General features: G+C 37.0%; 1 protein-coding gene across 1 annotated transcript in view; it reads right to left on the bottom strand.

The window, feature by feature from the left end:
* Window positions 1-27,490, bottom strand: part of CHD7 (chromodomain helicase DNA binding protein 7) — a 132,978-nt gene that overhangs the window by 57,240 nt on the left and 48,248 nt on the right. Inside the window, exon 3 of the mRNA XM_067290491.1 lies at window positions 1,942-2,363. Within this exon, the coding sequence (XP_067146592.1) occupies window positions 1,942-2,363 (422 nt within the window). The remainder of the gene's footprint in view (window positions 1-1,941; window positions 2,364-27,490) is intronic.

The following is a 27,490-nucleotide window of genomic DNA, read 5'->3' as shown; positions in this document are numbered from 1 at the left end:
TAAAACAAGAGGGCTTAGTAACTACAAGAATGCTGTAGTCATCCAGTTGCAAGAGTTATGGCATGGGAAAGAAGATAGAGAATAAAACTTCCCTACACATAACATCTAAGAAAGCAGTGATTTGTTCCTTCAGAGGAAATACTGCCCCTTTAATCTGCACAGCATGCCCCAAAGACTTAGAGAAGACATGCAAAGAGATATTAGGATTGAGTAGGTGGGACAGACAAGTTCTGAGGTCTGATGTCCGGCACAGCCATAGAAACCCATGCATGATTTTGAACCAGAGTCTTTCCAGCCACATCTTATTAAACAAAGCTTCATTCTAGTAAAGACCCTGCAAAAATGCACTAATTGAGAAGTCCTGCAGTAAAAGCTTTTTTACTTCTTGGTGCAGAAATTGCTGGGAGATGTCCTATAGCATGGATTATGGTTGTTCAGCCTTCAAACCTATGAATATAAGGAAATGGAATAAAAAGCTTATTTTAGCTGATACAGTATTTTGGTTTCAAAAACATGCATGGGAGATGTACAACTTAGAGATTTTCTAAGAAATGACTTATGTGTATAAAACTCATCCTTATACCTGGACAGTCCGGAACATAGTGTGTGTAAATAAATTACAGTTGATTCAGCTTATCATATTGCAAAAGTTATTTACTGAAAAGCTAATTCAGGTGGATCAGAACAACATTTAATTTTACAAGCCGATGTTTATAAATTCTGCAGGAAACACCATCTCTGCTTTCTAGTTAAAAAACATCTTTTTCTTGCCAAAGGAACAACTAGTATCTACTGTGCCTTATTTAGTGATATAACTGCAGCAAGACTAACCAACAGTCAGCCTTGCAGAATATATGCAAAGCTCATTCATTAACTACAATTTTTAAACCCTAATAAAAATGGATTTTGCAAACTGATTCAGATTAACCAAGTCTGGCTGTGCTTCCATCTGGAAGTTATATTTTATAACACTAGCCACATCTTGAAAAACAGATTCAGATGTTTGGAACAAATTCAGAACAGTTGTAAGAAATTCTAGGTACAAATGAAAAAAATTGAGCTTTAATGTCTTTTTCCTTTCAGTTTTCTTTCAAGTAAGCATTTGTAATCATGGTGTTTGGGGAGTTGAGGGATAACGAAAGAATCTGTGTGATTATCTATGACATATTTACTCATGTATAACGGCAGTTTGTCCTCTCTCATACTACTCTGTAGTATTTTAAGTCTATCCTGATAAAGGGACATGATGCCAATTGAAAACAGCTAAGAAACAGGGCTGAAGCATCTGGTCTGTCCAGGAAGATTTTGTACTAGAAAAATTGTTTTTACATGAAACAGTAAAATGAGTATAATCCCTACAATGAGAATACATCAACATCCATATAAAAATGCCTTTTTAAAAAGCAAAGTTTATAGCCCATAGGTTATGTCAGTATAAAAGTGTCTGGAAGGGTAGTACAACTTGTAACAATGTTAAGTAGCTCATTTCTTTATTTAGACAAAAACTTCATCAAATCTTTCTTCTCTAAACGCTCCCTCTCTGGATTTCAGTCAAACCAAAAAATTACTGTTGAAGCAATTTAATTTCTTAATACACAAACCACAAACAATGGCAGATCAACATCAGAAGAAAATGAGTTAGTTTTGAAATCTAACAGATCCAGGAATATTTATGCCTTGAAAAGATAAATCAGCCTTGCTGACTATGACAAATATGTCCGCCTTTCCAGCTTATTTCAGGATAATTATGAAGCCATAAACAGGAAATCCAAACAACAGAAACACGCCTGAGTATTCCTCAAAAATATGGTGTTGTAGATGATAGATGCCCAATGACAAAGCAAGATTTCATCCCCACCCACTCTGCTTAGCACAGATATTCTAGAAATCCCACAAATACACTATTTTTCTCTGAACACACGTATTAGCTTTCTGACCTACCTGGTCTTTTTGCTGGTCTTCGGTTTTGGTGTGGCATTTTTTGCTTTCTTTTCCTTTGGCTCTTTAGGGGTCTTAGGGACTTTGGGGGTCTTGGGTTCCTTCTTTTCCTTGGGTTCTTTAGGATCCTTCGGTTCTTTTTTTGTCTTGGGCTTTTTCTTTTTCTTCTTCTCTTCTTGAGAGATATCCACCGAGTTCCTGGTTAGATTCTGGTTGTCAAGATCCCCAGGAAAGTCTTCCTTACCAAAACCTTTACTGGGACCTTCTGCAGCAATGTGATTGTTTTTCTTTTTCTTTTTCTTTTGCTGTGGCTGCGGCTCAGTTGATGGCAGATAATCATCACTTTTCACTAGCTGGGTATTCGGTGCACTAACCTGAGTCATATCCGGCACTGGTTTCTCTAAAAAGGGTTCCGACGGAGAATGCTGGGAGACACAAATAGAAATAAAATTGTAGATTTCTAAGTTTGAATTCTAAAATTTTGCATTGAAAAGAAAATAATCTGTGGGGCTCTCTATTGTGGAGCAAGAGGTTACAGAGGGAGAAAATACAAAGCAGAAGATTAAACTAATAGCATATCTGAAATACTGTACAGTAAAAGATTAATAAACACTAGCTTTCTGCAGTTAAAACAGTGACAAAATGAGCAGAAAAAAATTGATATAGCAATGGTAAAATTATTCTATAATAAAGCTTGTATACAAAGTGGAAGTGTAGAAAATATTTAGGCATTTCAACATTTAGATGCAAAAGGAAAGCAATTGTTATTCCAGATATTTCTATATTCAAAATAGTAGTTAGTAGAATAAATAACCTGGAACAAGAGATTCAGCTGCATTGGAATTTTGCCCTCTGGGAAAAAAAAATGGTTAAAAGTTTGGTTCTAGACATACAATAGGAAAATCAAGTATACTCACTGGCTGCTTTTACACAAAATTAATAGAGGCAATTTACACTGGTTCAGGTGTGAGAGCAGGTATTTTGATCAACGCATGAAGGATTAGGCCATTTTAAAAAGTAACATGCTGTTACATTTTATGTCAAAGATTCCCAGCTCCCTACCTATAATTGCAATAGATTTGTACCTACTACAAACTGGACAAAGAACTGTCTTAAGTGTTTGTGAAGTTACGTTTGCATTAAGCATCCTATTTCAAAGTCCATATAGTGTATCAGGCTCACACCAGACTTTTCTAAAGTACAGGAAAAATCTATGTGTAATCACACAAATGCCAAGTGCCTGGACTAAACATATTGGATATAATTGCAGCTCTTCTCCTCTTAATGGCTCCGCTCTACACAAAGATCCATGAGTCTGCAATAAAAGAGTATAGGCGCTATCATGACTTTGCAGTATATCAAAGCTCTAACCCGCTTCTCCTCACTGCCTGCCAGCAGTTATAAACTCAGGGCTAAAGTGCTTTCCACAAAGAAAAGTAATGGTATGACACCTTATCAATGTCCTTCTTACAACTGTATATATGGCCACACCATTTTTCTATCCTTTTTCTATGTTCCTACTTTTCTCTTTCCTAAAAATGAAGTCAGGCCTGATTCTAAAATGGAAAAATTCCCCGTAAGACCTGGTCATGAGTTCTAGCCATTTGAGATGTTTGATCCATTGAATCAGGGAGAAGAAAGTTTTGTAGCAAAACCGATTTTTACTTCCAGGAATAGCAGTGCCTGTGTAACTATTCGTAACGTTATTCAAGTCTCCTGTTCTTTTTTCAAACAGTACTCGGGAGTGGCAAGCATGCGAATGCATGACTGCAAATCCAGCCCTTGTGCATGAAGAAGTGACATGTATGTACAGACATATACTTTAATGACCTGGACCTAAAAAAACAGCGCAGGTAAGTTAAAATTTAGGAAATAAAATTCTTAATATCATTACATGAGAAAGTGAAAGCATATTTATTTGTCCACATATATTAATATCATTGTCTGAATGTTAACAAACTGAACTAGTGAGGTCCTAACTATTTTCTTCATTTCTTCAATGTAGCAAGAAAACCCTTACCCTTAATAAATCCACATGCTTAGAAACTACCCAAGCAGGACAGACAGCAAGCCTACCAAGAAATAAAAACAACACTTTACTGCTGTTTGGGAGGGTGGAACAGTACAAGCTAGACTCTGCAGCTCCTTATGGAAAACTCCAGGACAGAGGGAAAGTTTGAATGGCAGACTGAAGATCTGGGTCTACTTGACTAATCAAAAACTTTGTGCGACTTCTGCATATTCCCTTCTTCCATCTGTTTATTAAGATTCCTGACTGCGCAACAGGGCCGCAGTCTCAGTGGAAACAGCTCCACTGCAAAGCTGATGCACCCATTGCATTAGCACCACATCCTTCAAGACCCACCTCAAACAAACTCACTTCAGGCAATCACAAAGTAGGAATCAACACCTCTTCTGGAAATCCATGGTCACAATAACATTCACACATACATATCTTCATGCTGCAAAGTTCACAAAGACTGGATATCTGCACTGAAAATGTTGATCTCAGGCAGTCAGTGATGCCAAAGAGTTCTGCAGTCTAACTATGCATTACCTAAATATATGTATTTTTAAAATCTTGTAATCGTTTTCAGTTTGGTTGCCTGACTTTAGTTGATTGCCTCCTCAGATTTGTGCTATGACAGAACAAAACTTTTATCTACACATCACACTGTAATGTACTTATACCATATAACATTTTATGTTTAGCGTGGAAAGGACAGAAATATCACACAGATCGCATATAATGCTTCTTATTCATAGCTTTCAGAGCAGTACTTTTAATTTTCGCAAGATATTTTTGCATGGTTAATAGTTTTTGTTGCCTCCCCTGCACCTTTCAGTTTTGCAGTATTTTTAAGAAACGGTGACATACCACAAAAAAAATTATTCCTGAAAAGAAAAAAAAAATCCCCAGTGCAGTCAATACTATTATATTATCTTCCATTTCATACCTCATGCATCCTGAGTTCTTCTGAGATGTCAACTGCAAGTTTTATCAAAGTCTTCATTGAGCTGTCCATAGCAATACTCAGTCCTTTTCTTGAGTTGATACTGTTCACTTACTATGTCTAACATATGAGAAATTTAAGTTTTCCTTTCCATTATTTGTTAAATTTGTATTTAGCAAGTACCTTAGGTTGGGAACTACAGTATTCAATTGCAGTATTAGGAGGGACTTTTACAAACAACTACATATAAGCTTAATTATGAAGTGCAGCTTTTTAGAATAAATCAAAACTGATAGTTTCAATTTTTCATTTTTTTAAATGCAAAACAGCCAATCTAATGAATATTCAAAAACTGCAACAAGACTAATAATCCCACCTAAATTTAGTTCTATAAAATTTGCAAGGGTGTGTCTACATTAGTTATATGACTGTGTCAATGAAATCAGTATAAACAGATTATTTTATATGCTTGAATATTAGCTTTTTCCTCTAATTAAAAAAAAAAATCTTGCCTCTTTTCTAAACTTTTTTTTGTTTTTAATAAAGGAATCTTAATAACAACTTTTGAAAAAGAAAAAGTGAATCTGAGTGTAAGGTATACAGCTTTTCGAGTCTGCACATCAGTGCCAGCCCTCTATGATCTGCCATTTGCAGTTTTAATGTAAAGTCTTGACATGAGGTTAAGCAATGAAAACAGAAGCAATCGTTTCCACCTCATATTACCCAGTAACCTTAACAACTATCTTCAGTGCAATTCTGGAAGGTATCAGCCTACCAAAATTCAGATTCTTCACTACCTCCAAAACTTATCCACAAGAGCCATTCTCAACACATTCAAACTATTTAGTCTACGTATTACTTGCAAATATTATTCCTTGAACTGGAATATAAATACTTACTATCTTTTATTGTGAATAAATTGTGAATGATGTGAAGCAAAAATATGGTATTTTAATTTTTATGCTTTGTTATGCACATAACTTGGTATTGTCGTTTCACATCATTCACAATCCCCAAAACATTAAGCTACAAAAAGCCAACTTTGCCCTAATTAGGCTTTATTTAGTTTTCCTATCATTTGAAAATACATTACTTTAGCCACACACTACTCCCTTTGCAGTTTGGTACAGTTTATAATTCACTTCATATATAATCTTGTAAATTGTAGCATTTATTCAAAAAATGGGTGTGATTATTTTTTTCTAGGAAGTCTGTGTCTACACTTTTGCAATATTCTAAAACTGTATATCCCTAACTGACAACCCTACATTGCTCCCTAGTGTGAAGCTGTGTAGAAGCAGCACAAATCTAGTCAGAAGACTAGATCAGAAGCAGCTTGAAAGATGCATTTCTTTAGCCAAAACCAGTTGTCTGCTCTTTAAGAGGAGAGAAGAGGAAGAAGAATAGGCTCTCATTTGTAAATATTAGTTTAAGCCTACTATAGGGAATTATTTCAAATAGTTCTACTTCTTTAAATCTACGACGGATTAACTCTAGTTACAGGGTCACAACTTCTAAATGAAAGAACCCCATTTTCTATTTACAGAATTATAAAAAGATATGTATTACTTTTTTTTTTTTTAACCAAAAGATGAAAAATTTATCTGCATACTTCATTCAAATCACTTCTCCTGCTGCTTTTAGTAAGAGGCAAAGCTATAATTTAGTCTGTTGGCACAGAATTTAATCTTCTACAGGAAAGAAACCAGTAAAGATTAAACACAAATAGGTATTAATCCTATTTGATATTACAGCAGAATATTTCTGATATTATTTGAAATAAGGTGAAAAAGGTGCTCAAAAATATTGGTGTTTACTAGACCCACATCTCTAAATCTTTTAGAGAAAAGCTGTTTTTGTAAACATTTAACAAAGAACAGATGGCCTGTTTTAATCATGCGAAAAAACCTGGAGCTCACATTAATACTCCTACTGCAGACTACTGGGTCTAGTCACCTCCCTAACCAACAGCACGGTACAGTCTTCAGTAATGCCATTTAATTTCACAGTGGACATTTTCTCATCAATTCCCACTGCCTGACAGTTAATCAATGCTATTAACATGCAATATCACAATGCAGGACACTCTTAAAGATCACAGGTTATTAGAACAAAATAGAATTTTTCAAGTACTCTGAACATTTAAAATAATTTGCAGCTCAACAGGTTACCCTGGACAGTAATATGTTTCTTCATAATAATTAAAAGCCAACCATATGGGGGGCAGGGGGGAGAAGAGGGGGAAACAGTATCTGAGAAATTTCTTCTGGAGTGCAAAATCTCACTTTTCTGAAATTCAAGTTTATTTTTAAATATGCAAACATATTTTAAGTCACTGAGGTTTGATAAAGTAAGACGATGCATGCATTTCACAGCTGTTTACACATTTAGATCTAACCTCATTCTCTGCAGCCCAAGGAGCAGATAGATGTCTCAAATGAGGCCTGTTATGTAAAACAGCAAGATGGACAGGATGCAGGATTAGGGCAGGGGGGGTTAGAGGAGGGGAAGGAGGTTAAGGAGGAGAATCTCTCCATCACTTGAATGCAGATTGAACCACAATCAACTGTACTTAGGCACTGGGAGTGGACAAGTGTCAGTTCCCTAGCAGAGCAGCAGCTTGAGCCAATATTGAGGTTTAACGACCCTGAAGCAAGAGCAGCAGAGTATGTGACATGACTCAGCTAACTTTGTCAAATTTAAACATCAGCACTAAACTAAAGAGTTCATTTTATTTTTACCAGGACTACTTTGATTTCTATCAGGTGTATTTCTTACTCCCTACTCTCTTCCATTTTTTTGGAAAAGATGTACTGTAACCACATTTAAATCTTCTTGGACTTTGATTTATTAACTAAGTTGTATAACAGTAAAGGAAGCACCCAATCAGTTCCCACTGCCTCCAAAATAAAACCTCTCCAATACAATATCTCTAGAATGGAAATTTTCACTTTAGGTAAATCATTACCGAATATTCTCTTTTGCAGCAATCACAGTTCTGTTAAGTTATCACCTTCTCTTTGAAAAAGTTAAACAGCAACTTGTGCCCAAAGAAAGTTATTTTAAAACACCAGAAAGACTACAGCAACGCATGCAGGGACAGAGCTGTATGTACTGGCGCCGAGAGCACTCTTTCAGAATATGTATCCGGGTGCCAAGGTCCTCGAGGTGCTAAAAGCCATCCTGGGTAGAACTTGCCCCATGAGCCTGCCTTTCAGAAGTCAATGAAAGGATTCATCATCCATCTGTATCATTTAGAACTACTAATTGTGACTATCCCATAAACAAGCCCATTTGGAAAGTTTCCCTGATCACGTTTCTCCTTTTCAAAACCTTCCCATCTATACAATGCATTGCTCCTGCAACTCTCAACTTGTCTTTTCATCACTTTCAACATTAGGCCTGCCTTGCTGCTCCATATATCATGCTTAAGTTTTTTGTAGACCAATGTAAATATTTTTCAGACATTGTCCTGCTGCAAAGTTAACGTATCGGTAAAAATTCCAGAGTAAACAGGATTCAGCACCACCTCAGAAATCTTAACCAAGTACTTGTAGCTACATTCAACAATGGTACAGCTGTACAATTTTTTCTGTGATATCTAAAGTCCAGAAATATCCTCAAGGATACTCTCACGCCCATAATTCTTTCCAACACTTGTTTTACCAATGAATTTCTCCTCCTTTTTCATGAGTGATCCCTTTCCTTTGCTCTACTGTCTTTAATTCTGGTTTTAACTGTGAGGTCTTCAAGGACAGTACTATTTGTTGTATGAAAATACTTAGTAGACCATAGAATATTTTGGGCAATATGATGCTTTTTGGAAGTACTGGTATCTCACTACTCTCACTACTGCAGAAATCCCTCTATAATACTTGTAATTCCAAAGTGACAAGTTGTATTTATAAACCTGCAAGTGTCAATGATCTTTTCCACAATAAAGGAAAAGACATCACACAAGATGAGAAGGAAAGAAATGGCGTCTACTTTATAAATAGGCTCAACAGGAATCTTGTAATTTACCAGATCTGTTGCCATACTTCCATATTTCTACAAAATACAGATAAAAACGTATGGAAAACAAGTTCTGTCAACACCTTCTTAGCAAGAAGTAATTTGAGAAGTAAAAATCACTTTGCACCAAACGTTCATGCTTTAGTGAAGTGCTACTGCAATATCATTTTCTCTCTTAAGTGAGCTTTCCTGCTCTGTTATTATTAACAGAGACTATTTTTAAAAAACAAGTGCGACCAGAAAAAGTTAATATTTTTTGACTTAAAGTTTTCAGGAAAAACTCTGAATTAAAACAACTGGAATTTTTTTGGTGGGAGCATCCTAACAATGGAGTGGGAACAATTAAAACCCATCTTAATGCTTTTAGCCATCACTACAAAAATCTGTCCACTGCTAATTTGGTGGAGCTGCAAATACCACCCGGTTATTGTGTATGAGAATAAAAGATACTATGTAGAACAGATCAGAGATCCTTAACTGAGTCTCAGCACAACTGTAGTATTAGAATTATTTATTTTGTGGTCATGTACTCTACGGAGTAACCAGATTACAAAAGATGGATGACACTAACATGGCCATCCAAAAATCAAAAATCCCATTATATTTTATAGTAATCATATGTAGCAACACTGTTTTGTTCTTGCATAAAGTGAGAGAATAGTATTACTAAACCTATGGAATATCAGCCAGTGAACTGAGCACCGATGAGTTTGTTCAGAGTTCAAAAATAACGAAATATCCCATAGCAAGAGGTTATCTTGTTGCTGATCACTGACCAAAATCAACATTGATGTTTCTCAGACAATATCAGACAACTGCCAACCCCAAAATAATGGAATGTGTATTCTCCAAATTACTTTTCCACATAAGAAACCACAATAATTACAACAGTGATTTTTTTTTTTTTTATAACTGCTAATGCAATGGTCCACAAGACAAACATTTTATTATGAAGTAGCCTATAACATAAAAGTATACTTAGCTGGCTTATATGACTGTATAAGATTGCTGCTAATGCAATCAGGGCAGGTTCTAAATATTACACACCACTAGCTAGCACAATCCTGACACTCCACTCTCCATCATCACCAAGTAAGTAGACAGGTCAAGGAGTCATGCTTTTAGCAAATTTTTTATTAGCTTTGCCAGTACTGACACATACGAGGGGTGGGACAATTAGGTACTGGACTCATAATGGCACTCCCATATCGCTCACAGTGACAACTCGTATGCTACCTCCGGCACGTCTTCCTTCCATAGCCACGTCAAAGGAGACCTCGCTCCTTTGTGTGCACTCCATTATCAATGGGTCAATACTCTGGAAACAAGCCAACAGCAGTTTCACCACAGAAGTTTTGTGAAGCTTATACGCACACTGTGTGCATAGTAGTGCATGTGGAAAACTGACAGGCAGACCAGTAACAGTCCTACTGTGAAGTCACATACCACAAAGTAGCCCATAACATCATCATCTTAATACCTTAACTTCTTAGAAGGAGTATTTAAAAATGGGGATATTTCCTTTACAAAGTTATACCTGTCCGCTACCCAAGCACAACTTTTAAGATATCGAATCCTTACTAGAGAATTCCTTGGATTAGTTAGAGAATACCCACAAGGTTTATTACCAGTCTTTTCCAACCCCTCTGAAACAAGGTGAGGGCTGTACAACCCCCAGCAAGCTGCGAAGTCATGCAATAAAATAAGAGCATGTCAGAATGAAACAGTTTCCAGAGCACCTAGTACAATACTTCAGCCTCTCAAGAAGGAGGTGGAGGGGAGGGGAGGAGGAAAATTCACATATTTGGCTGAAAGAATGATTTAAAAACTATTATTTATATACATAAGCCTTACAAAGACTACCTGTAGGCTGAGTTCCTCTTCTTGGGCTTACTTTGACATTCCCTCCAAAAAATTCAGCTTCACTATGAAAATGAAGCAGTTTCTCTGTGGTAGTAAAATCAGAACATTTTCTGTTTCTTAGGCACATTTTATAGTCATGCTTTGAAATCAAAGTTCATGAGGTAAGATGAGAATTGTACTGTCCTGCATACACTTTTCTCCTCCCTCCCCCATCAGAATTCTTTCAAGATAGCTACTGAATGTCAAATATGCAACAAGTTATCCTCTTCCAGAAGTAAGCAATTCTAGCATTATGTCATCATCATCACAGGTTATAGCTTTGTAATATCAAATATGATTGTGATTTAACGCCCCACTCCCAAGGAAACCCCAACAAAACAGCTTTGGCTGACTTGGTGTATTAAAGCCTAACAATACTAATTAAAGCAATGCATGTCCCCTAGAATTTTGTTTTTCCACAGAAGACTTAAAAAAATCACTCAGACAATAGTTTTTGAGTGACCTTAATTAGCTCACATCCACTTCTAGCAATACATTTCTCTACTCTTACTCAAATCTGAATCACAGTGGCACAGAGCAAACACCATCAGGTTTATGACTGGGGAGAAATTCACAGTTCAGTGTACTCAGTGCAAACACTGCTCCTTCTGACTGCAACGGATGAAAAAAAGTTCTGTTTGTGCTTTTACTGCTGCAAGAAGCAGCAACAACAAGACCATTACACACCACACCAGCAACTAAGAGCATTTCTGTTCCAGTACTTTTTATTTTCTCTTCTAACCCCAAAGTTACAGGAAAACTTATTTCACAGGTTATATATGTAATTGCAAATTCAGAAGGTATGCCTCTGTTTTTTTTGATCTGCAAAATCTCTAATTCAAATACAGTACACTTTCATCTGCAGAAGAGGGAACAAAAAAAGGGGGGGGGGGGAGAAAGAGAAGAGGGAGAAAAGCAGCGTGGGCTTTTTACTAGATGAAGCCAAAGACTACCAGGCCAGGCAATTTTTATTTCTACTGTCTGTTCAGCTATGCCTAAGAATCACATAAATACAAGCTTCAGAAACACCATCTGTTTGATGGGCATCCTGTGAACCCTGATCCATTGTTTGCAAGGACAGCATGAAATGCATTAGAAGTTGGACGATGAATTCGAAGGACCAAACTGCAACGAAGACTGTAAGGAAGTATGCAGAAGCAGAGATGTGCACAGGCAGTGCAGCATGGATCTAAATGCATACTGCCCCAGTCTGTTTTCTTGGCACCAGTACGTGTGTATGAAGAGCATACACGCTTCCCACCACCATTTCCCCCCTCTGCATAGGAGTGCTCCAACACCATCCATTTCCAACTCCATCCCATCATTTCTACCCTACAGTGCTATTGGCCCTCCCCAACACAAACCCCCCTTAAACGGGACTCCCCATGCTGCCCATTTTTGTTTGAACAGCAACCCAAAGTTTGCTATGCATCCCCTCCCTACCGCTTCCCTTCCTCCCTGCCAAAGTCCTGCAGCTCCTTTTCCTATTCCCTTCTCCTCTATTCACTCTGTCCAGCTTCTTTAGACACTTTTTTTTACTATGCCTGTGCCAGAAAAGCCCCAAACTCTGCTTCAAACACTTCGTGCCCAGGGAATAGCTGCCACACTTGTGTATACACACTATCCTCTCTTTTCTTCTGGGATCGGTATCTTCTGGTGTCCTCTCACCAGCCTGGAGAGACAAGGGTATGAGTACCAGCTAACTCTTTTGGGGGTCTCGTGGTAAGCACACGCTGTTGGCCCCATGCATCCCTACTCGCCCCTGTTCGAATGCGAGGGTCTGCAACACACCTCTCCCACCTCGGAGGGAAAGCTCCTCTTGGAGACATGCTGGGAACCCCAGCTGGTCACCAAGCCATCCCTTGAAAAATGAAGGAGGCACACTGGTCAGCAACTGAAGGTCTTTACTTCATACAGCTGAACAATAAAATATAGCAAGCACCAGCAAACTGGTTACAAACATATTTTTAGAAAACTGCATTTATTAGCATACAGTATTTGTTCCAATACTTCAATAAGACTGTCAGTAAGACCTAGCTTCTCTGTTGCTTTCCTAACACCTCTCGTACAAGACAAGGGAAAGAAGAGCCCAGCCTTTTGGTTTTAGAGTTGCTTTTAGATCCCCTCCCCCAGCCTACCCCCACATGCACAGCATCAGACTCTAGACTCACTAAACATGCACATTTAAGAAGCCTACACATATCAACAATACATCAATCAACAGTTTAACGACAAACATGCGTCAGAATTCCAGGCTGGTAAAAAGAGGATACAGTTCAAAGAGAAGCTTTAACAAACCTTATTATTTCTATCTGCAAGCCCTCTTGGGAAAAAAGAGCAAGTTTGCCCCAAAGGTATAAACGCACATCGTGTTCTAGTAGCTCAAGCAAAGGGAAATGGCATTAGATGTTTAAGATTCTACCAGATGGAGCTAAGACAGGACTCAACAACTCCTGGGTTTTTATTGCTATACCTATAAAGAAAGTCCTACTTAAAAGTCCTGCAATACCTCCACGATACCATCTGTAAGTACTTTCATTAAATAATAAAACATTCTGAACTCTTCCATGGTTTGCAGCAAGATATTTCAATTTCACCAAGAAGTCTTGCAGATAGGGTTTACTAGGTTAAGAAAAATAAGCTCACAGTATTAATAGAAGCACCATCACTATTACACATACTACACTTTGGTTTTAGTTTAGGGCTAACAAACTTTTGGTTCATCAATATTTTATCTGCATGACTATCAGACTCCACTCTTTATGCCAAGCATATAGGGCATGAAGGATAAAATACCCCTCTTCTTACTTTTGCATCTCCCAACTCCCTCCACTCAAGGTGGAGGTGCACTGTATCCACAATCAGTGAAGTTTTCTAGAGTCATTACTTTAGCTAGTGCTAAATTTAAATATTTTTTTAGAACTTGTACTCAGAACTTTTATATTGCAAATTTGAGAGAGACACACACAGACAATTCTCCAATTCCATTAACTTCTTAGATGACAAAATACATAAGACAACACCAAAGCAAGGAAAGTTAATCCTATTCTAAAACAATTCTATTTTACTTTTCTGGTTTTAATTTTTAAAGTTGCTGACTTATTTGTTACTGTGATGAGAAGGGTCTCTTCTCAGAATTTAACAAAAAAGGCCCTATTTGGTATATACATTTTCTGATATCATCAGATGATGTCCACAGTAAATCAGTCATCTTGTCTCTACCATTTATTTCTACTCCAAATTTCAAGATGCCATTGCTGCCATTTCAATCTCACAGTCTATATGAGCGTGCTTAATACTACTAGATTCACAGTTTTAAATGGTCTAAAAGTTAACATTTTTTATCAACTTTCTAAATGCCATTCTCTTAGTTACAAATATTTCCACACTAATAAAAGAAACAACCCCCCACCTACCCCCATTAAAAATAAAAAAACACTACCACTTTTTTTTTCTTAGCTATCCCTAATCACAAGTTGGGGTGACTTTTCTAACCCACTTTTATCTAGTGTTACACTATTTTTGTTCAGCAGTACATTCAGAAGCTTTCTCCAGACATCAGCCAATGGATCACCCTGCAAATGAAGCAGTTGCAATGCATGCAACAATGCATGTCTATACATTGTTTTCTTGGAAAATTTTCATGCTTAAACTCCACTGTAATACTTAAAAATAAATAAATACAAATTTTAAATATATTTTTGATTTTTAGAAGTCATTATAAATTACTTAGGTTTCAGCCTCAAATACTTGGAAAAAAATTACCATAGTTAATGTCACTAATGAAACAAATTCTGCTTCCTAGTGTAGAACATTTTACGATTGCAACTCAAACATATAGACTGACCCTTAATTCTAGTTTTGCAGCTTGGAATTCTACAGACACAAGCACCTGAAATGTGTACATTAAATTACTGTTTTAATACATTCTGTAGCTCCCTTTGTTGTTTCTTGATACATACTTTCAGCAGACACTTAAAAATATACACAGACATAATAACTAAAGCTTTCTCCCCAACTGTACATACAAACAAGATAGACTATACACAGTTAAGAACATTTACACTTTCCTCAGATGTCCTCATCACACCTCTCTTTCAGAGACATTTTACTTGAAGTTCACAGCAATGCAAATACTTAACATGACACCTTAGACCTTTTTTTTTGGGGGGGGGGCACAAAACACAAATTAAAAGCTATTTTTATAAGGATTTGAACATTTAACCTTTTAACCTTCACTGTGTCCTTTCAACTTCCTCTTATTTCTGACCCCCCTGCAAAACTATAGCTGTTTCTATGTTCAATTTCTGATATATCAAGCCAAGAATGTAACAAAACAAACAAAAACATCAGCTAAATGATGTGGGTACTTCCTGGGTTATATACTCGAGAATTAACATTTTCCATTCTGTCACACAGAAGGTACCCAGTCCTCAGGTTAAATAAGTTTTAAGATCAAAAAAACATGATGCGAAGGTAAGTTTTTCTTCTCCCTCTCCTGTCCCTAAATAGAAAAGAAAAAAACCTGAAAACACAGCATCTTGTCAGATGGCTTTCTTACATTTTCATTTGTTTTATGTATACTCCTAAATATTAAGGAAAAGCAGTAACTCTAGAAAAACTCTGATATGAAAAAACCTAACCACCCTTTAAACACCTGCAGCTGATCAACTCATAGAAAACTGAGGGCAAAAGATACAATATATCTTTAGCAGGGACGCCTTTTACACCAATGATATCTATTTTATGAGAGGAAAACTAAAGATTTAATGGTGGCAATTAAAAAAGCCAAGAGTTTGAATGGCTTAATGGCTGAGTCATACACCTTTTGCCTATAATAGGCTCCATTACAACCCTGAGCTCAAGCTGTGGGAAGAGGATTGCAGATGAGTAAGAGGAATTAGTATTTTTAAATGTTACTGTAGAGAAGGGTGTCCTTTAAGCATTAGGCAGTTGCAACTCTAACAACAGTACAGTGGCTTGAGCTTATTCAGATTCCTAGCATTAAATAATAGTAAAGAAATCATTAAGCCTGTCAGCATAAAGCCACCACAAATTTAACTACCATTTCATACGCATTTCCAAACTTCAAATACTTCAGTACTTTTATGTTTTCTGCCATGTTATTATAGCTGAACTTTGGGCTTCATTTATGTTTATGTGAAACAACATAAAACTGTATAGCTGAAGACTACTTTGAAGATATTTGTATTTAACCACAGGATGCCTATAAACAACTAGTGTGATGGAACAGTGAGAAAAAGGAAATGAAATGTTAAAATGCCTCTCAGGATGATTCCCAGTTAACACAGGGAAATATTTGCGCCCTAGTAAATACTGTATATAGTTCTGATCATCCACATGAACAACAATTAGAGTTAAAGCAGATAGGGATAAATATTATCTTGAGGGAGAAGGCTAGAGAACTTAGCTTATTTTAGATAGATTGCTATTTATGAAAATATCAGCAGGTCCAAGTACAGGAAAGAAAAAGAATTAAGGTGAAGGGTAAAATTGACACAAGAACAAATTGGGTATAAAACCAGTGACTGATAAATTTAGGATAGCCAGTCAGATGCATGTTCCAACAATCCCAGTAATCAGATTTGTGTCCAGATTTCAAAAAAGGGGTAATGGGCGCAAACTCCAGGTGCTGTTTAAGGTGAAGTTTGAGGAGTTTATGAGAAGTACTTCATAAGATGGTACATGTGCAGCTGGCAGCTCAACTCAGTGGCCAAGACAACCTTCACAAGTGCTTTGCTCCTAATGACTAATGATAGTAAGAATCAACAGCAAGATCTTGTTTAGGTTTAAAAAAATACATTTATTTTAACAAATGTAATTTGAAATACAACAAAAACTGAATATTTAGGTTCAGAAATGAGTTAAATATGCTTAAAACAGCCATTTATGGCTAATTTTCTGAGGGACTATTAAACAGACCAATATTGCTGGTAAAACAGGCTTTTGGTCACATAATCTTTTTCTTCAGACCTGGAAAACAAGGTTGGCTGCCCAAGAATTTTTTTTTTTTTTTTTTTTTTTTATATAACTAGACTGATCAATACATCTGGGGGAAAAAAAAAAATTCTCCCCATAAGCCTTACTCTGCTCATGTTCTTAAATCATCACAGCTATGACTACTCAAATAACATAAGGAAAAGCCTCCATGATTTTATAACATCTTTCTTCAAATACAAATGGTTTTTTTTCATACCATGACTATCATTCAAAACACACCATTACTGCTTGAAATAAAGGGTTAATTTTTAACCAAAGACTCCACAGCTTGTGCTCTTTTGCAACAGTCTGTCCATTGCCCATCTGTATAGCTTTCCCAAAACAATGCAGAAGTCATTTTTATTTTTAGGCACTCTAGATGGTACAGATTTGAGAAAAGCAGAATTAAGCAAATTCTGGTCAACTGTTGTTTATTTACACAGTTACAATATTTAAATATTAATGATATACTTCTAAGGAGTGAGTTAGTGCAGAAGATACATGGCATTGGAAGCCAGTATTTGTCTTAAATTGCAATAGAAATATAACCAAAAGGCTCTTGAGATAATTTTACTCCTTTCTTTCTAATGTTCTATTGGAAAGCTTGTTCCTCTTCAAGAGCTTAAACACAGTTCCCTAACACAAGAGATCTGAATCAAGGAGTATAAATGAAGGTAGAATCATTTCTTCCTTCAAGAAATTGTTTTCCACAGAAATTACCCCAAAGTTCCCAGTTCCAGCAGTCCCCTAAATGCTTTGACAGTTCTCCAGTTAATTTACAGTCTAAATCCCCTCTCTCATCCCACCCATTGAGGCAATTAGATGGTTTACAGAAGTGCTTTGTTTTGGTGTAAGTTAGTACAACTTAGTGTAGAGACACTTAGAAAAGGCAGAGAGAAGCAAGAGTTATCTTTTACGCTTACCAGTAGATATACGAGAGTTAAGCAGCTAATCACTGAAAGACTGAGACAATGTGCAGGTCACACTTCAATTACTTGATGCAGCGCAGGTTTCACTATAGATCTATATTTACATATAATATATAAAATATGTGTGTGTGTGTGTGTGTGTATAAAATACACACATATATGTGTGAGTGTGTGTATATATACACACACACCCTGTATGTGTATCATTTTCCACAATATACGATTTCATTGCTTTACCTAGTGAATAACACAAACATCTACCCCCCTTTTCAGTATCTGTAATGCAAAGAATGCATTCCTGCATTAAAAGGCAAATAGTCTTGACCACATCAGTATTGTTGAAATCTTGAACAGCAGAAGCTGTGTTTGTGGCTTTCAATAAATAAATTTGTGTTTTTTCTAGGGTTGAAACAAGGTAGATACTTCCATGTGCACCTTCCTTTTAGATACGAGTCCCTACAGTTCTGCACAAGAATTTCTGGTTATCCGATCAGACATATTTTGTAAAAAGTCCTTTAAAAAGCAGAATGTTACTTTCTGAAGCTGCTGTGGTTATTCTGGATATACTAAAACACAAAGCAGAACATGAGACACACACCCAAAGGCTTTTAACTTTTGGGGGACATGCAGACAAATGCACAGTAGAAGTCAGTCTGGCATCTGAGAAAGCATACAAGAGTTCATAAACAAGTAGTGCTACTTTTTTTAGTTAACATTTCTGACATTTGCATCCCTTAAAGCATTGGGAAGCATTGGGAAGCAGACCAGATCCTTCCCAGAGCAGTTGGGGACCGACCGAAAGGGGATGCCGACCTGTGGCTAAGGCAGAGGGTCTCTGCCTGCCCACGCTCCCACCCCCAGGCATGTCACTGAACTGCAGATCTCGTCCTGCAAAATGGCACGCAACCAGCTTTGCCTTCCTTACCCATGCAGTCCTAGTGACTGAAACTACTCAAGAGTTCTCTGATGGAAGAACTTAACAGGCATACTGACTACACATTACAAACTAAAGCCATCTTTTCCTAGTTGGCTTACTAATACAAACCTGTCAAACAATTCAGGTAACTGAGGGTTTACTCTGCCACTTTCCACTACAAAATTTCTAGCTTTACAGAAAGGTTCAGTTGTGCCTGTTTCTCTTCAAATTCAAAAGGCAAATATCAAATTCCTAGTATACATTCTCTTGAATCTTTCCATAACCTTTCCAAAAAAAGACAAGTACCAATATGCGATCCATTACTTCAAGATTAATGAAAAATACCATTCTTTGACCTGCCAATACAGAATTCTCCTTCAAGATTCTTTCCTGGAGAGATCTTTTCTGCACTTTGCTTTACATTAGGGTATATCAGCTGTCATTTCAGACAGCTGTCTGAACAGATTCACTCTGAAGTGAGATTTGTGTTACAACATAGAACTGTTTCGTCAATTTTTTATTTTATTTTAATTTGTAAGCTTCTAGCAGTTTTCCAGTGGTGGTATAATTCTCTTTAGAAATTTCCCATAGACAAGTGATTGTTTAGCACATCAACTTGCTCTCCCAGGCCACTTAGAAGTGGTCCACAGGGGACTTTGAAAGTATGCAGACCACAGGATGAAACCACTGACTCAGAAGTCTTAATGGATACACGTGAGATACAAAACCAAAAGAGATCGTCAATAATCAATCCTATTTTTCTCTTGGGGTGGAAAAATAGTGGTTCTCCAAACGGCCTTTCCATTGCAGTATCTTATTAACTTCAGCATGACAAGTGGGCTTGAAGTCACAGACTTGTTAGAAATCCTTTGATGATATGCTGGACAAGCTCCACTTATGTCAAAGATACTTCTTGAGCTCTAGCTCTTTAGCCACAGCAACAAATAAAAAAAACTCTTTGAATATGCTATCTAATATTCATATTATGACATGTCACAGCAAGGTCTTTTCCCAGCTCCTGTAGTCATTGAACTAGAACTAACAATTAAAACAGAATTTGCCATTAGAATTGGGGGGGGGGGGGGGGGGGGAATACCAAGACATTTTATTTTTCTGTGGACAAATATCTCATTTAGAAATATCAATTGAAATAATTCTTAATTATGTCTAAATCAAGTTTTAATATGCAACCAGTTTTAAAAACATTTTTCTGTGAAACACTGAACACCTTATCTCTGTTAAAAAAAATGAAAAAAAACACAAATTAGCTCAAGCTCTCTTTAGAAAACCTACAGTAAAATGTAAAAATTCCTATACACAGTGGGTCTTAAATTATAGCACCTACAGATTCATATTTTAGATTAGATACGACTCACTGGTTATAAAGTGACCCTTTAACTCCACCTCACTACCACCACAAATAATGCTTAGCTAGTAACAACAGAGCTCCCTGCTTTTATGATCAAACCCGTTAGGATTATTCTTCATAAGCTGCCACCAGCCACATACTGAGTACGCTGTTACTCCCAGCTACGTAACCTTTGCCATTCAGCAGAATGAACTAGTATCAGAAATAGCTGATGGTAAGCTGAGCCTTAGTCTTCAGTTTGTCACTGCTGTGACAGTTTGTGGCTGCTACTGCACATCTCTTCCTCCATTGTCCTGCCCAGATACATATTTTTGACAAAGTGCAGCCAAGCAAAGTATTTCTCTGTCATGTAAGATAGAACATAAGTTCTTGAGCTATGTGGTACTGTATATTACAGGAGGGAACTGCAGGAACTGCTCTGTAGTCTCTTGCCTATCTGTGTTGCAGAATGCCTCATGGATGCATGGTACAGAAATATTAGCATTACAAAAATGAAACAAATCATTAACAAGCAATTTGTGCCAGACAAGAAAAAATCCCCAAATTCCCTTAGTTACAGAACTATTTTTTTCAATAGGTTTTCTTGAAGTATTTCAACAGCAGACTAACAGAGAGAAAGACCTAGTAGTCTTCCAATATAGTAGGCATTTATCCATATTTCCAATTGATAATCCCTACCCCAGTAAACACTTGCAATATCCCATTAATAAATTGACTGAGAGACATATGGATAATAGCTATAAAGCCAAAAATTTTAAACAGTTTTAATGGCTACTATGTTTCATATACAATTGTACATGTAAACTACAAGGTCAACTTTTTATGGTAAGTATCACTTTAAATTCACATATGAACTGAACTGTATATTATAAGCCTCCCACTATATTTAGCAACAATTGGCTGGTACAGAGAGATTTCTTCCAAAAATAAAATAAAGCACTTCATATCATTCAGTGCTCACATGTAAGGAAAATTACAGTATTATCACCGTTATCAGAGTCTTGCAGGGCCAAAAAAGATATGAAGTACCAGAATGCAAGTGAACAGAGGGCCATGTGGGGGGAGAGAGAGAGAGAGGGAGAGAGAGAGATGTGAAAGGGGGGCAGAAAAAAAAAGTTCATATTGACAACTAGATTTTAGGAAGTTTGTTATGAAGCTTGTTATGAGTTCTAACTCTCTTTCCTTCAAAAGCACTAAATGTAAAATCTGTAGGAGTTTCAGTGTCGCAATTACAGTGGTCATTATGTTCTTCTGGTTACAAGAGTTGCATAGACATTAACAATTAGATGATTAAAACTGACGTTTTTCTAATTACTGTACTATTCAACTGATTAAATTATTCAGCCTTCTTTAAAAAAAAAGTCTATTATAAGTAGGTGTACATTCATTTCTAAAACTCTTTCATATGAAAGTTCTCTGATGAAAATAACATTTTTGTATTTAACAAAATATAAAAAACAGCCCAAATTTTATTAAGTCTTCACTTTTCCCTACAAGCTGTTATAACAATATACCAAAGAGACATTCTGTGCTTTATACCTTACTGAAGGGTAACAGTGTTGCACTGCTGATGACAAATACTTGCAGTTTTCCAAAATTAAAGATTAGTAATGATCCATACACAACTACCAAGCTCCAGAAGTTAATATTTCTCAATGTTTAATTTCTACAGCAGCAATTCATGCAATATGAACCCATTCCCAGAAGATCTTAAGTCCTGTGTTTAACAGAAAACATTGGGCTTCTGTCTCCTAAAGCTGACTAACAAAAAAAAGCTGAGGAGAAGCATATGGAAACAGTTGCATCCAGACCCTTGGTACTCATTCAGGAATTAATAGGTGATGGAGCAACATAACCAAAGGAATAAAGACTCTTCCCAGTCCAACAATGGAAGACCAGAGAGATATCCACTCGTTTGCCTTTTTCTTGCAGGTCTCCCACATCTTGCACAGTTTCACTCCTCTTATGTTAAAGTCTACAATTACCACATTCCTAAATAAAGGACACTCATGTTTTGGTTCCAGAAGTAGCTGAACCAATCCAACTGCCTCTTAAAGGTGGAAATACTTTTTTCTTCCTGGCTTACTTTTCTGACAGGTTAGTGAAAGAGTCAGCTTTGAAGGGATCCAACAAGCAGCCAGAGCTAACGCAGGGTAAGCGGTAGGAAGTGGGACTTCCTGTTTCGAACTGTTGGATCAGTTGGTGTTGTCTTGTTAACTGCAGCCTTAACAGAGAACAACATTGGAATGAATTCCAAGTTACAAGAAGAGCAGGAATTTGGCGTGTTTTAGAGTATTGGACATCTGAGTAAGAATCTGAATCATGAGTTGGGTTCTGTGTAAATAATTTCTATGTCCATCATCAATATGCTCCTCTTAATAAAAAGGTGTACTATTACTACCAACCTCTCCCAGTAATTGAGTGAATTCTAACTAAGTCTTTGGAAGGTGATCTTTCAAGGTTAGCAAAATGCAGAAACAATGCTGATTCAGTTCATCAATCAAATCTGTGTTCAGATCACTAAACCATCCTATATATCAGTTCTACAACTTCAAAAAGAAAACTAAGAAATTACTTTTAGGTTTTATTTCTAATTTTTACTACTTTTAATTGACTCTGTGTTGAAGCAAAAAAACAAAATATACATTCAGTGCTCAAGGAAACAATTCAAAGATTGAGAAAGATACTGAAAGTGTCTTCCCTCATTTCAGTGCACACTACGCACATCTAATACAATTGTGCCAAGCTCTTTCTGCTAGAACAGGGATATTCTTTCATCTCTTCAATAACAAAATAACTGCAAATATCAGTTGGAAGAGGAAAAAAAAAAGTTTCTCTTTCCTAAAAAAGAAAACACACCTCTGAAAGCAAGTTAATCATTTTTATTTTGGTGGAAAAAAGGAACATAAGGCGAGAGTTAAAAAGAACTAGGAGACATTGGAACATGACCTGTTTGTCACTAATTCAGTAAGACAGGACAAAGTTTTGACTTCCACTGGAGTTTTACTTTACCAAAACGTGAGGGAGGACTCAAGGGCTGGTTACTGAGCTAAAGCTCTACAGAAACTGGTGTGTACTTAAGGGTGTACAAGGAGCTAAAAGCTCCCCGCCTCAGAAAGCAGCAGGGCCCATCTCCTCCCACCAAGCCTCCCCACTCCCCCACCACCAGCCCGGGCGATCACACAGGCACACACAGTGAAGCGTTGCCAGGAACTTAACCTGGCTAGGAGGGGATCAGCCAGGGCGGTTCCCTTACCAGCATAAGAGTTCACCAAAGGAAGGATCATGTGTGTTGGTGCAAGGAAGGGGGTACAATTCCGTATTCCCAGACTTCAGCCACCTTTATTTTCCATGGATTTTTTTTATAACGCTCAGTATCTAGTCTGTGCTTAAAGCTTCAGCTGTTGGAAGAGAACAGTGCAGAAGAGAGCACCTGGTCTGGTATTGGAATAATACAGCAATTCTCTAATTCTTTCCTTATAGGCCTCCCACTAGCCTTAGGCTGCATTGTGAACGCTCCAGGTTTGAAAGCTGCTGGCACAGCTGTGCTGGGAAGCTGTCAGGGGAGTATCTGCCCAGAGATGGGCAAGAGGAGACAGAGAAAGAAGGTATGAATGGAAGCAGCACACCGAGCAGTAACAGGAGACACTGAGCCAAATGGCTGCCTCTCACCAAGGTCCCAAGAGGCAGGTGCCTCCAACAGCCAGCGGACAAGAGGGGCTACCTCCCAGAACTTTCTCTGTCCCCGTTTTAACATATGCCATTGCCCATCTCCTCCCTAGTCCTGCCTCTTAACACTGCTCTGTCAGATCACCTCAGTGTTTCACTTCCCCTTCCCTGAACCCCTCTTCCCACACTTCCTACTCTGCTCTACTCCAGCTCCTGGGAATCAATTTTTCCATCTTTAAAACATGCCCACAACTTGAGAATTATTCAAAAGAAACCCACCCCAAACCTGTACAAATACATTTTTGAATCACAGTGAAAAATCCAAGGGTGCTAATCTTTCTCCTTAGCTACTAAGTTTTAGATCTCCATAGACAAAAGAAGGTACCAAATATTTCTAAAGAAAAACTGAGCAATTTGTTCCCAAAATCCAGACCACATTATCATCTGCAAGATATATATCCATAAAATTAAAAGAACATGGATATCTAGAAAAGAAAACTCACAGAGCATATTTGGTGTAATTCTGATAGTTTGTTCAGATGGGACCATTCCTTTTTTAGGCAGCATTTTAGCTTCATAGTTGTTTAGTTATCAATTCTTGCATTATAATTCAATTTTGAAAATTCAAAAGTCAAAAGCACTGGCCCACTAATTTGAGGGAGAAAATGGCCTTTAAAAAAATGTAAAAATCAAACTTCAGAGTGATATAGTGTTCCATCATAGAGGAAACTGATATATTTACTCTTGCGAGAGGGAAAAAAACAGGAGGAAATAGGCAAGTTTGTAACACTAACATTCAAGAAACAAGCAAAGGCAGCACTAATGAGTAAGTTGAACTAATCAGTTTAAAACAAACGGATGCCTCAAATTCCATGTGCAAGAGGAGAATAGGAAGACTAGGAAGCTTCATAATAAAAGGCAGCAAATTATTGCTTCACCTGGAACTCATTCTTTTTTTTTAATACAATGACAATCTTGATAATAATAAACATTTTTCTTTTCATTTGCCCCAGTTCTCCATCCTTTAAGTTATGTAGGCTTATGATGGTGATGCAGATGTCAGGGTCTGTATTAGACTATCATCTTTCAGTCATATAAAAAAGCTTCTCTGAAGCAACAGATTTAAATCTGTTTGAATAAATATAAAATAGGAGAACGCATTCATTCATGTAAAAATAAGATGATTGCCAAATCCCACTAGATGACTATCAACAGATAAAAATATTGAAGTACTGAACAGTAGCATAATTCACAAGTATTTCTAGCTAGGCAATTCCTCAGACAACACTAAAGATTCCAGGAAAACAATGGCCAGGTCACAAACATGTACAAACCTCCAACACAGTAGTGCTGAAGAACAAGTCTGGTAACTCTGATGCCTACAAAAATCAGCATGCTGATGCGGACTTGTATTCTTATGCTAATGCTGCAAACTGGTTTCACCCAAAACTCCGGAACAGATAATTTAACAGCACAAATTATTTTCAGTACAGTCAAATTATGACACCTTAAGGAAAAAGTATTCTTAAAGTTGCTTCCACCTCCTCAATTCCAATTTAAAAAAAAGGAAGAAAAAGAATCCGCAACAAACCCACCTAAATACTACAAATCTTCGGCCCAGAGGCCTATTCTGTCCAGAGTCACTCTAACCCTTGATTTACAAAAGTACATATAGGCTTTTCAAGGGTGAGGTGGTAACAAGTCTTTGGATCTCTTAATATTAATTAGTAGACTGGCATATATCTAAGGAGTTTAGTAACATGAACTTTTGTGTAGTTCATATTATTATATCCTTTGAGAGAACTGAATGTGAACTAGCTCACAGTTGAACCAGATGTCACCATAATACAATATTTACTTCACAGACATGAAATTACTTCAATGCTTTTAAATGAAAGCAGCTTTAATGGCCTACTTTTATTTGGAAAATTATAGCTAATTACATTGCGTACCTTGCTCAAATACAGAAGTTTTTCAGAGCCTCAACAAAATACAGTGGAAGCTTCTAAACGTCTAAAAATAAGTTACGATTACCAGCCTTACTTTCAGATGAATCCTACGGATTTTCTTCTCAACTTTTCATTCATTTTTCTCCACTGCTTCTGCTTTGGTTTGGAGTTTTTCCTTTACATATATATTTTTTGAAGTAACATACAATTGTAATCTATCATCAAGGTTCAGCATTAGTGGGGTTTTTTTTCTGTTTAGTCTAGCACCTTTGCCAATATCCACTAGTTTTTGCTGGTGCAAGAACACTTGGAAAGGGAGACTAGAATTTCCAGGGCCAGCCATGAGGTTTTGCTGCATAACTTCTGAATCAAAATAAAAGGTACCCAACTAATAGTGTTTAGAAATTTTTAAATTTTGGGACTTCTACTTATTTACAGCAAAAAGCTAAACACACAATGGAACAGCTAACAGTTTTCTCTGGACCTGTGGGACACTGCTTAAAAATATTAATTTAAGCAAAAAATCCTACCTATTTAAAATAATACCATTTGTTACTAAATAAAATTATAGTACAAAGACTGAAAGACAATTGATTATGTGAAGACAATAAGACGACAGAGTCTCTTCTTACTATACTGTTTCTACGCATTAGAAAAATTAAACCACCCAGGAGAATGTCAACTTCATTTCAGCGTACAAGTGGAACTGACTTCACAAGCACTCTCTGCTGGGTTAGAATATCACTTCAAATCACACAAGTTGATAGTAGTTCACATACCTCTTCATTCAGGTATAAATTAAGCTGAGGCAGCAACACAAAGTTTGAAAACACAGGAAGATCCTGTCACAGGGATGACTCTGCTGGTGACTCAGCAGGACTTTCCCTGTCTCTTCCCCTCCTAGGGAGCACAGGAAATTTCAAGGCAATGCACTCATACCAAATAGAGCTAAGAGTGACTTTAAAAAAAAAAAAAAAAAAAAATCACATGTCCACAGATAACCAAGAGAACAGAAAAAAAAATTTTTGGCAGTGAACTGGTGACACAAAATAAGTACCTTCTCAGAAAGTAGCTGGATTCCTCAACCCAGGATTCCTCAACACTGTCAGTACCCACTGTCAAGTTCCACTACTTAATCTAGCATAGAGGCTTTAAACCATAATTATCCTTTCTTTAATTATTCCCATACTCAACCATAAATAGTGTAGATTTGAGTGTTATTCATTAAACATGTTCCACAAACATAAACAGTAGCTGTGGGTAAATGAGAAGTTCTATACAGAACCGTCCCCAAGACGGCCTGATGTTGACAGAAAAAATTCTTATGCTCACTCTACCACTAATAAAATTCTCTGAAAATAGTTATAGTGTCTGTGGAAGCGGACAAGAACTGGACACACATATAGTAGATGCATCCTCATAACAAACTCTCAGCCACTTGTTATTAATGGCACAGATCTGCAGGGCCAAATGTAGTGCCTTCGTGTTTAACAAGCACCGATTTTTCTGTACATCTCGAAACGGAGAGATCAGCATCTTAATATGTTGTTCTGAACTCGCCACCTGATAATTTGCTGAACACCCTAAAAGTACAAAAACAAAAGGCCACTAATCCTTGTTTCACATTCACCTTTTTCATGCCCCTTTATCACTCAAAATTTTACAGGCTTTCCTCTGTACCTCTCCCTTCCCTCTTCCCAAATCATCCCTCTCCCTGCTTTTTCAAGTGCTACTGTTGTTTTTGTTTTGTTTCGTTTTAGGTGGGAGGAAGGGACCCAGAACTGTACAGCACTTGACCCACAGGCATACCATGCATATATGTAGCAACATGATAATAATCCGTTTTGCTC

Source organism: Apteryx mantelli, chromosome 2 (genome assembly GCF_036417845.1).
Source record: "Apteryx mantelli isolate bAptMan1 chromosome 2, bAptMan1.hap1, whole genome shotgun sequence".
Taxonomy (NCBI): domain Eukaryota; kingdom Metazoa; phylum Chordata; class Aves; order Apterygiformes; family Apterygidae; genus Apteryx; species Apteryx mantelli.
Note: the sequence above shows the minus strand (reverse complement) of the source record. Positions and strands in the feature narration are given on the sequence as shown.